The sequence below is a fragment of the Arachis duranensis genome, chromosome 9, assembly GCF_000817695.3.
Source record: "Arachis duranensis cultivar V14167 chromosome 9, aradu.V14167.gnm2.J7QH, whole genome shotgun sequence".
NCBI classification, from domain to species: Eukaryota; Viridiplantae; Streptophyta; class Magnoliopsida; order Fabales; family Fabaceae; genus Arachis; species Arachis duranensis.
In genome coordinates this window covers 50,828,523-50,839,048 of record NC_029780.3, presented here as the reverse complement: position 1 = coordinate 50,839,048, position 10,526 = coordinate 50,828,523, and the positions used below count along the sequence as shown (strand labels likewise).

Here is a 10,526-nt window from a genome sequence, read left to right as displayed (position 1 = left end):
ATTAAAATAAAATATAAAAATAAAGCTTGAATAAAAAATTACAAAGTTTTCAATCTAAAAATATAAAATAGTTAAAGAATAAAAAAATCATTTAAATATGATTTTTCAAGGCACTCTATAACTTAGATGAATAAATATTATTTTTAAAATGAATCATGATATATTGATACAAAACTTATTGTCTGTAAATTTTTTAAAAAATTAATAAACCTCTCTCGTTAATAACAATATTGGAACTTAAATTTGAACGCTAATTGATATTATATATTGTGTAGGTACTTAGAGTATATTAGAAAAGTACGTTAATAATTTGAAGAGAAAAATTATTAGTGTAAATTTATTTTTTTTTAAATTAATCTTTATTGAACCATTCTACTTTTATTCCTTCAAAACATATCTTAATAAAAATATTTGTAACAATAATTTACATCCAATAAGAGTATCTTAACGAGCAATTACATTATTCTATCATGGGTTAATGCAAAATTTACAGAACGTGAGTATGTGATTGAGTATGTTGTTTTAGATTATAAACATAGGGGTAAAATAGGAAAAAAATAATCAACACCAAACCCTCTGTATTCCTAATATAAATTGTTATAGATAAGTATAGTTTCTTAAAATTTTGGGGTGTCCAAGCCACTACTCGCCCCCTCTAGGTCCGTCCCTGATTGCTAGCTAATTAATTAATAATAAAAAAATAACATCTATTTACTTTTTAGTATTTTTCAATTTTTGTGAATTAATAAAAGATAAAAAATATTTTTTCCTTACACAATCAATTTCACGAATAAAGTATCGAAACGAATAATTGCAAAATTAGAGATTCTATTCACTGACCTTGATTTTGTAATCAAAACGATGGTTTATTTTTTGAACACTACAATGAAAAACTTGATTGGACCTTTGCTGATTGCTGCAATGGTCATTAACGATGAAGAAATAGTGGATATTAAATAGATGGATAAAAAATAAAAAAAAATTGGATATTGAGTAAATGGATGTTCCAAAGAAAAATAATTAAATTTTTTATAATCAAAGAAAATGATACATGATTTTAATGGTGGGATTGAATAATTAGTGATGGATTATTAACCAATTTATAATGTTAATATTAAGGAAAAGATAAGATTAGTTTATCTACATCAAAATAAAACAGCAAAAATTGAAGATAGAATTTTAAAGATAAGATAGATGAATAATAAGATAATTTCTAAAAAGATAACAAGATTGAAATAGGCGCATGACACATTTCAATCGATTGGGTAGCATTACCAATCGATTGAAGTTGGCAAAAAATTCAACATCATCACCTTCCAATCGATTGGATTACATTACTAATCGACTGAATTTGGCTAAAACTCAATGTCATCACTTTCCAATCGATTGTGTTGGGCAAATCCATGTTGTTTTCGTGAATTCAATCGATTGTGTAACAAAAAAAATCGATTGTTTTGAGGCATTCATTCGATTGGAAAGTATAAACAATCGACTGGTTTAAGCAAAAACTATTCTACCTTACAACTTTCAATCGATTGTTTTGTAATACACTGTAATTCAATCGATTGAGTTACAATTCCATCGATTGTTTTGATAAACCAATCGATTGAATTTCAAGGAAACACGATTTGGAAGCCATGGACGAACGTCACGAGATCAAATTTAATATTTTAATCGATTGGAATAGCCAAAAACTTTATTAGGATCAATGGAGGATATAATTGATTGTTGTTTTTGTATTTGATTGTTAATAAATATAATAGATAATTGATAAAATAATAATTTATAAAATAAAAAATAATTTTTATAATTAAATAAAATATATAAAATTACCCTTATAACAGAAACAACTTCAGAACCGAAATGAAAATGATGATATGAATCAAACCGTAGTAGGAAATGGCTCAAACAATATTCCACTTCATTGGAACACCTCCTCCTCTTCTCCCACCTTCAAATTCCAAGGTATTCCATTCTAAATAGTTTGATGCTTCTCTTCTCTGAAGTGAAGAATATAGTATACATTTGGAATTATGTTATTGCAGTTGCAGTTGAGAAGGAATCACGTGTTCCAATGCCAGTGTTTCTCAAATACAAGCAGTAACAGTAACAGTAACGGTAGCGCACCGAATAGTAGAAGAAAGAGTTCTAACTCAGAAACCGAAACACCTCCGATACTCAAAGCTGCAGTGAGTGCAGTGACGGAGCTCTTGAGGCTCTTCTCCCCTTCAAATCAAGCAAGGTCTCTATCACTATAGTTGCTTCTACTCTTCAATTTTCAATTTTGAGAGACATAGCATAATGTAGTTATCATTACCCGCTTGTTATTGTGCAGCTCTTTGAGCCAAGATACCGAGGAATTCCGAGATGAATTCCCTCTTTCTAGCGTTGATGATGTCCTAAACATCATCCAGTCTGATTATGACAAAGCTTATTTTGTTACAGGTATTTTTTTTTTATTTGAAATTCCCCTATTATCTAACATCTATTTACCCCCTTTCTCTTTGATTTAGCATCTTTATGTTAACACTTTTAACTTCCATTATTTTTATGGGATGATGATACCCTCATGTATTTACCCTTCAGTTTCAAGAAATTGTCCATTTGGACAAATTGTGACCTTAAAAGTTCAATGTATCTGGATATATATTGAACCTCCTAACGTGCTGGTTTGTCTAAATGAACAACTCATTTGAAACCAGAATAAATAGTTTCTAGCTATAGAATGTCACACTATAAGAGAGAAGGACAAATTCCAACATAACACAAGCATGCATTCAACAATGAATAAAATATTAAAATATTTAGAGCATATTCGTTGAAGGTTTGAAGATTGACTGACATGTATCTCATGTTTAACAACTAGGAAACTTCACCAATTCAATTTATGCCGAAAACTGTATCTTTGAAGATCCAACTATTAAATTTCGTGGTAAGAATCATCGTGTTTCCCAGTAACTACTAACTACAACGATGCTGATTTCTTCTCCCTCAATTTCTATTGTGCTTGGTTTGTCTCTCTTCTTCTAGTTGGTCTTCATCAATAACTTTGAAAATGTGTCAATCAACTAAGGATATAACAATAATGCATCCGTACAGGTAGGGAGCTATATGCACGCAACCTGAAATTGCTCGTTCCCTTCTTTGACTGTGCATCAATTAGACTGCACAAGATTGAGAAGGTAGATACTCTCTCTAAATGGAGTATATTGTAAAACCGCAAAGAATTGGTTCATAGATCATACATTAGACAAGCTATTCAGGACTGATAGGCTGGTTAATGTGAAATGTGCAGCCTTAATGGCTTTTATCTAGGAATCAATATTCTCCCTAGAAAGGAAAGTGCATTCTTTTTGAAGATCTATCTCAATTCTCAAGAGAATTCTCAGTTTGAGTTGTCTCACTTTAGTCAAGTATTGAACCTGAAACTTTGGATCATAGAGAAGGCTCATTATGAATTCATAATGTGTTAATTTGAACTCTTCCTCTATTCTTTATACTTTTGTCATTTAAAACTCATTTGGTGTGGGATTTTTATCCTTAGAAAAGATCTATTTCTTTCTTTGGGTTATATGTTCTAATCCTTCTCTTTATATGTGAAGTTTTTACCGACTTGTTTTGTCAACTGAAAACTTTGATATCTGTCGAATCTCAGGAAGCTGTCACTCTGTCAATGTCAATATCTTAAGACATTTGACTTCTAATATATGAAGAGTTGGAAGGTTTATCAATTACCATTCTTCTTATTGTCTATAGAATTTACTTGGATCACTCTTTGGATCTAGACTCTTGCACTACATAGTGTGTTCAAAAAGATACAGCTTCATGCTTTCTCATGCTATACATTCATAACGCAGGATGTCGATTCTGAAACAAACTTTGTGCTAGCAACTTGGAAACTAAGGTGTACCTTGCTTGTTATGTGCATTAATATAAATAACATCTGAATTTCTCTTTTGGATAATTTTTTATTCCCTTAATCTTCGGCTAGCATGTTTAATATGTGTGTGTGTGTGTGCATGCACGCGTTTTCCTTCTTATATGCATCTCAAATCTGTTGCGACTTTCCAGTTTGCCAATTAGCTCAAAGTATGATACTTGATTCTAAAAGTAAAGTGGTGCAATTCTGCTTTTGAAAGGTTATAATAATATCTGTGAATGTTCGTAAAACTTTTACCTGGTGACTGGTGTCCTTTTTACTTTAAGGCAATCAAGTAGTTATGAACTTTTGGCTTCCTGAAGCGTTGCTTAATGCTCACTATAATATTGATATATAGGAAAAAATGCATAAACAGAAATCTAACTTAGAATCTGTCTCATCATCAATATAAAAATTTGTTTTCCTTTTCCCTTTTTTGGTTTTGTCTTATATGCAGGACCAACTTGAACCTTCCTTGGAGACCTCTGATTTCAATTGATGGAAGCACATATTATGAATTAGATAAAGATTTCAAAGTTAGAATCAAAATTCAACTGTCTTCCTACTGTATTACTTTACTGATGTGATTCTAAAAATCCATACTAATCAGTAGCTATAACATTTTGCTTGACAGATTGTTAGACATGTTGAGAGTTGGAATGTTTCTGCACGTGAAGCAATATTGCAGATTTTCACCTTTACCTCTGAAATCACCGGTGTTTGAATGCCATAAAGTTGTGCATTCACGTATCTTTTTTATTTGCAGCTGCTGACAGTCTACACGCATCTCTTGTTTCTATTATTAAAGGATATAGGTGAAATCATATCTAGGATTAATTGCAGCGTATTTAAGAAAGGGAACCCCATACATCTCGACAAGTTCGTGCCTCTTTAGGATTTTAAGTGCTAGAAGGATTGCTTGATCCTGCTGCTCTCATTCTAACTTGGAAGAAACTGCATGAAGATCAACACAAAATAGCTTTTGCTATAAAGTCAGAATAACAGGGTTCTAAATACTACATTTTTTGGGTTGGTTGTGGGTGTGTTACGTGTACGTGATGTTATTAAATAGAGGAATGTTGTTTAGTTATAGAATATTGACATATTGATTGTTACTTGTGGATTGTTGTTCATATAGGTACAGATGTCAGTCATCTACTCTGTTTAGTGAACACAAAATATCAATTTACATTTACACATTTGATATTTTTTATTTTTTATTTTGAAATTTTTTTAAGATCTACAACGACAAATAACATTACTACATTCAACAAGTATGAAAGTCTGAAAATATGAAAATATGATAATGGCTAAGGATGGAAAAGATTCAATTTTCCAGGTCTGTTTTAACACTCTAAACATGTGTATTAATATTATTCTCTAAACATGTGTATTAATATTATTAGTCTCATGGGACAAATACCTGAAAAAGAGTCTTATAAGTTATAAGGCTTTAGGATCTGCTATTGTATGAACCAGGTTTTTGTAGTGATAGTTTTTCCAAAGTCATGTAGCCCATCTCATGGGTGCTATCGTTGAAACAAGAGCCGGCTAAATGAAAAGAGCTACATGCAAAGTGTTTTGTGGAGGGTTTTGACCGACAAAAAGTTGAGCGAAGTGTTACTATTGAAGTGCCGCAAAGTGGAGCCATCAGGATGCTGGCTCTTAAAGGGGGATGCTATGTTATGAGCATCATAGGAGCAATATCTGAGAAAGAGTATTACAAACCAAATTAATTGGTTAGGGTCATATCTAGGTTAATTCAATATTAAAGATCACTCCGAAGTTGAAGCCACTTTGAATAAGACTCCTTACAAAAAATCGTTATTTTAGCCATACAATTTGTTACAATATTTGTATCTCTTTAAATTAAGACAATAATTACTCTTCAGTTCCAATTTATGATATCCTTAATCTGTTTTGGCAAATTCCACTCTGTATATTTCGAGTGAATTTCGAAAATCTTTTCATCATAATATGTGTGTGTATAAATATCAAGACAAACACTACCTCTTCAATTAATCATATGATAAATTAATTAAAGAAAAGTATACATATACGATTAAGATTGGTTGACCATAAACCAAAACATATTGAACTGCTATTTTCTTTGGTTCAACCGAATCAAGACCCTCCGCCCTATTAAAAGAACAACAAACCATGATTAAAGCCCTAACCCGCTTTCCTTCCTTCTCCTGCTAACCGAACCCATAGGAGCCTCCAACTATGATTACACCTCTTGATCACCAATTAGAATGATGAATCATTGATAGGGTTGGTACTTGGTAGAAGTAGAGTGATGCATTTGCATCTTTAGTGTTTTTTTTCATGATTTTATTTGATTTACTAAAAATTCTTGTTGAATAAACAATGGTTTCATAGTTAAAATAAACAATATTTTGATTTAGTTGAATCCATTGATTACAGAAAAACTTGGAAGGAAAATAGTCAGAACAAAGAAGAAAAGAAGATAGAAAACAACAAACAAAAAGCTCTCTGTAATAAGCAGAATGCTCTTTGTAATGAACAGAAAGCTCTCTGAAAACAAAGAATAATGGGCGTGCAACGTGGAAGACATGGTGTACTTCATTGGGATTAAAGAGATATCGTGCGTAAGCATAAAGCACATATACACACAAATAAGGGTGATTTGCCAATCATGCATACACATGACACTTTGCGTACGCATGAGTTCACCTTCAACGTGGGATGTAGGAGATTTCACGTGGTACGTAGGCCACCGTGTATACGCATGGTGCATGCGTGCGCACAATAAGAAGAGTTTCAAGGTATCATGCATACGCATAAATGCATTTTCATGTGGGATGTAGCATTTTCTACATACCATGCCAGGACCAAACAAAGGCAACAATTGAAGAAGATTGAGGTCATGTACAACGTAGGCCTCTTCATGTGGTATGTAGATGAGACAGAGAGCAAAGCAATTCAAGAATGGGTTTCACGTCACATACAGTACTCTCACTTGGGATGTGAAATCTTAGACACCTTCTAAGGCTTCAAACAAAGTCATTCTATCTCTAACTCTTCAGTACTAGGGTGGTCAATCAAAAGACCACCAATGATGGCATTAATTGAGGATTGCAAGCAGATAAGGAAAGATCTTTGCGAGAAAGAAAACAATTATAAGAGAGATTTGATTTTTTACTTTAATTTCAATTTTGTTTTAAGATTGATTTTTAAATTTATTTCTAAGGTTAGTATATAAGGGAAGAGGGCACTAACCTCTTCTCTGCTTCAGCAATTTTAACTTTTGATAATTGAGAATTTTTTTGAAGAATATGAGCAATTAATTCTCCATGGTTAAGGTTAAGAGCTTTGTTAATTTTATGAATTATATAGGTATTGTTCATACCCTGGCCCAAACCTTAAGGCCCAAGTCCAAATAAGCTAAGAAGGCCCAATCCAAAGATTGGCCTTCCCTGACAACCGACCTCATTCAAAGAGGTCGGACTCTACGCATACTTTGCTTCCAAGAAGTTGGGCTTGAAAGATAACTGGCATATAACACTTATTCAAATAAGTAATTGCCCCTAAAATCTCTCAACCCACTTCCAGAAGTCATATCTCAACTTCCCTAAGATAAAGGACGGTTATCCTCCTTAAAAGGTGGAACTACTCCAACGGTGGTTATTGGTTCACCACTATAAATACACTGACACCCATCAGGTATCTCTAAGTTCCAATACTCTCTAAACCTGCTAAAATCCCTTGCTGACTTAGGCATCGGAGTATCTTTGCAGGTACCACCCCCCATTCCTTCATACACACAAGTCAGACGGCGGCTCCCGGACGCACACAAAGTCGGAGACTATCTCCTTCAGACATTTGGACCATCCTAACAAGTTCAGCTCATTAATCTCTGGTTACCCACCGTAACATTGGCGCCATTGCTGGGGACCCGAGAGATCAACCAGTGATGGCAGACGACTTACACGAAGATGGCAATATAGCGTCCGATTCCAAGCAAGAGAATCAGAATGTTGGAAACGACGACAGGGATATAGTCACTCATCAATGCGTGACTAACCAGCATAGAGAAGGCACTTAAGCTGTAAAAGACCCGAAGGTAAATTCCTCTGAAGGGCGCGAATCAGGAAAGGAAGGCAGCCCCATGCAGCTGACTTCATGGGGTTGTTCCATGGCCACCAAGGGCGCCTGGAGCAGCTGGAGCAAGAGCTAGAACGACAGCAAGAAGCAGAAAGGAATATGAGAAGTGAGATCGAGTGACGAAAGGAGCTTAAAGAAAAGCTCCTGAGACTAGAGTCCGGTCTTCAAAGTTGGAACTCTCGCAGTGATCGAGAAGACTCTCCCTTGGAGGGAGAAGACCCGTTAAGCGAGGATATAATGAGGGCAAAAGTTCCAAGGAACTTCAAAAGCCTTGATATGGATCTCTACGATGGAACCACTGACCCAAAGCATCACTTGAGAAATTTCAAAAGTCGGATGTACCTAGCCGATGCCTCTGATGATACTCGCTGCAAGGCTTTTTCGATGACTGGTGCACGAAATTGTGATCTCTAATAATGGCATTCAACTTGGTATGCACGTTTATAACTTAGCACTTTCTTCACAACCTTGCACAACTAACCAGCAAGTGCACTGGGTCGTCCAAGTAATAAACCTTACGTGAGTAAGGGTCAATCCCACGGAGATTGTTGGTATGAAGCAAGCTATGGTCATCTTGAAATTCTCAGTTAGGCGAATACTATATGGTTATGGAGTTTTTGAATAATAATGATAAATAAACAGAAAATAAAGATAGAAATAGTTATGTAAATCATTGATGGGAATTTCAGATAGGCGTATGAAGATGCTGTGCTTCTTCTGAATCTCTGCTTTTCTACTACCTTCATCCAATCCTTCTTACTCCTTTCCATGGAAAACTGTATGTAGGGCATCACCGTTGTCAATGGCTACATCCCATCCTCTCAGTGAAAAAGGTCCAAATGCTCTGTCACAGCACGACTAATCATCTGTCGGTTCTCGATCATGCCGGAATAGAATCCATTGATTCTTTTGCGTTTGTCATCACGCCCAACAATCGCGAGTTTGAAGCTCATCACAGTCATTCAATCTATGAATCCTACTCGGAATACCACAGACAAGGTTTAGACTTTCTGGATTCTCATGAATGCCGCCATCAATTCTAGCTTATACCACGAAGACTCTGATCTCACAGAATGGAAAGCTCGGTTGTCAGGCGAGGGCAACCATGCGTCGTGCATCAGGAATCCAAGAGATATGCACCCGGTCTAAGGTAGAACGGAAGTGGTTGTCAGTCACGCGTTCATAGGTGAGAATGATGATGAGTGTCACGCATCATCACATTCAACTTCGTGAAGTGCAACGAATATCTTAGAACAGGAATAAACCGAATTGAATAGAAAATAGTAGTAATTGCATTAAAACTCGAGGTACAGCAGAGCTCCACACCCTTGATTTATGATGTGTAGAAACTCCACCGTTGAAATTACATAAGTGATGGTCTAGGCATGGCCGAATGGCCAGCCCCCAAAATGTGATATGAATTCGAAAATAGGGAGAAGGACTTGGTCTAAGGACTAGGCATCCAAAGATGTGGTCAAAGACGACTAATACAATAATAAAATGTCCTATTTAAACTAGACTAGCTACTAGGGTTTACATAAGTAAGTAATTGATACAGAAATCCATTTCCGGGGCCCACTATGTGTGTGGTTGGGCTGAGCTTGAGCTTTACACGTATAGAGGATTCTCTTGGAGATGAACGCCAACTTGTAACGTGTTTTTGGCGTTCAACTCTGGTTTGTGACGTGTTTCTGGCGTTTGACTCTAGAATGCAGCATTGAACTGGCGTTGAGCGCCAGTTTGCGTTGTCTAATCTCGAATAAAGTATTGACTATTATATATTGCTGGAAAGCCCTAAATGTCTACTTTCCAACGCCGTTGAGAGCGCGCCATTTGAAGTTCTATATCTCCAGAAAATCCATTTCGAGTTCAGCTAGGTCAGGATCCAACAGCATCAGCAGTCTTTTGTTAGCCTTTTATCAGAGTTTTGCTCAGGTACCTCAATTTCAGCCAAAAAATACCTAAAATCACAGAAAAACACACAAACTCATAGTAAAGTCTAGAAATGTGAATTTAGCATGAAAACTAATGAAAAAATCCCTAAAAGTAGCTAGATCCTACTAAAAACTACCTAAAAATAATGCCAAAAAGCGTATAAATTATCCTCTCATCACAACACCAAACTTAAATTGTTGCTTGTCCCCAAGCAACTAAAAATCAATTAGGATAAAAAGAAGAGAATATACTATAAAGCTCAAAATATCAATGAATATTAGTTCTAATTAGATGAGTGGGACTTGTAGCTTTTTGCTTCTGAACAGTTTTGGCATCTCACTTTATGCTTTGAAGTTTAGAATGATTGGCATCTCTAGGAACTCAGAATTCAGATAGTGTTATTGATTCTCCTAGTTTAGTATGTTGATTCTTGAACACAGCTACTTTGTGAGTCCTGGCCGTGACCCTTAGCATTTTGTTTTCCAGTATTACCACCGGATACATAAATGCCACAGACACATGACTGGGTGAACCTTTTCAGATT

General features: G+C 35.1%; 1 protein-coding gene across 3 annotated transcripts; it reads left to right on the top strand.

The window, feature by feature from the left end:
* Positions 1-1,831: 1,831 nt before the first annotated feature.
* Positions 1,832-5,125, top strand: LOC107465541 (uncharacterized). Of its 3 annotated transcripts, XM_016084520.3 has the most exons (8): positions 1,832-1,965; positions 2,046-2,242; positions 2,336-2,445; positions 2,867-2,932; positions 3,100-3,182; positions 3,858-3,904; positions 4,377-4,455; positions 4,554-5,125. In XM_016084520.3, the coding sequence occupies exons 1-8, from the start codon at positions 1,900-1,902 to the stop codon at positions 4,641-4,643; spliced, it is 738 nt and encodes a 245-aa protein (XP_015940006.1). In that variant the 5' UTR covers positions 1,832-1,899; the 3' UTR covers positions 4,644-5,125. The 3 variants fall into 3 exon arrangements, with proteins under 3 accessions (XP_015940006.1, XP_015940007.1, XP_015940008.1); XM_016084521.3 differs by lacking the exon at positions 2,867-2,932; XM_016084522.3 differs by lacking the exon at positions 3,858-3,904.
* The last annotated feature ends 5,401 nt before the right edge of the window (positions 5,126-10,526 follow it).

What these genes read in the sequence shown, in the direction of transcription:
- LOC107465541 (XM_016084520.3), top strand. Translation starts at nt 1,900, where the DNA reads ATGGCTCAAACAATATTCCACTTCATTGGAACACCTCCTCCTCTTCTC. An exon ending in TCCAACTATTAAATTTCGTG is followed by an intron (nt 2,933 to 3,099) that starts GTAAGAATCATC and finishes GCATCCGTACAG; the next exon opens with GTAGGGAGCTATATGCACGC. An exon ending in GACTGCACAAGATTGAGAAG is followed by an intron (nt 3,183 to 3,857) that starts GTAGATACTCTC and finishes TTCATAACGCAG; the next exon opens with GATGTCGATTCTGAAACAAA.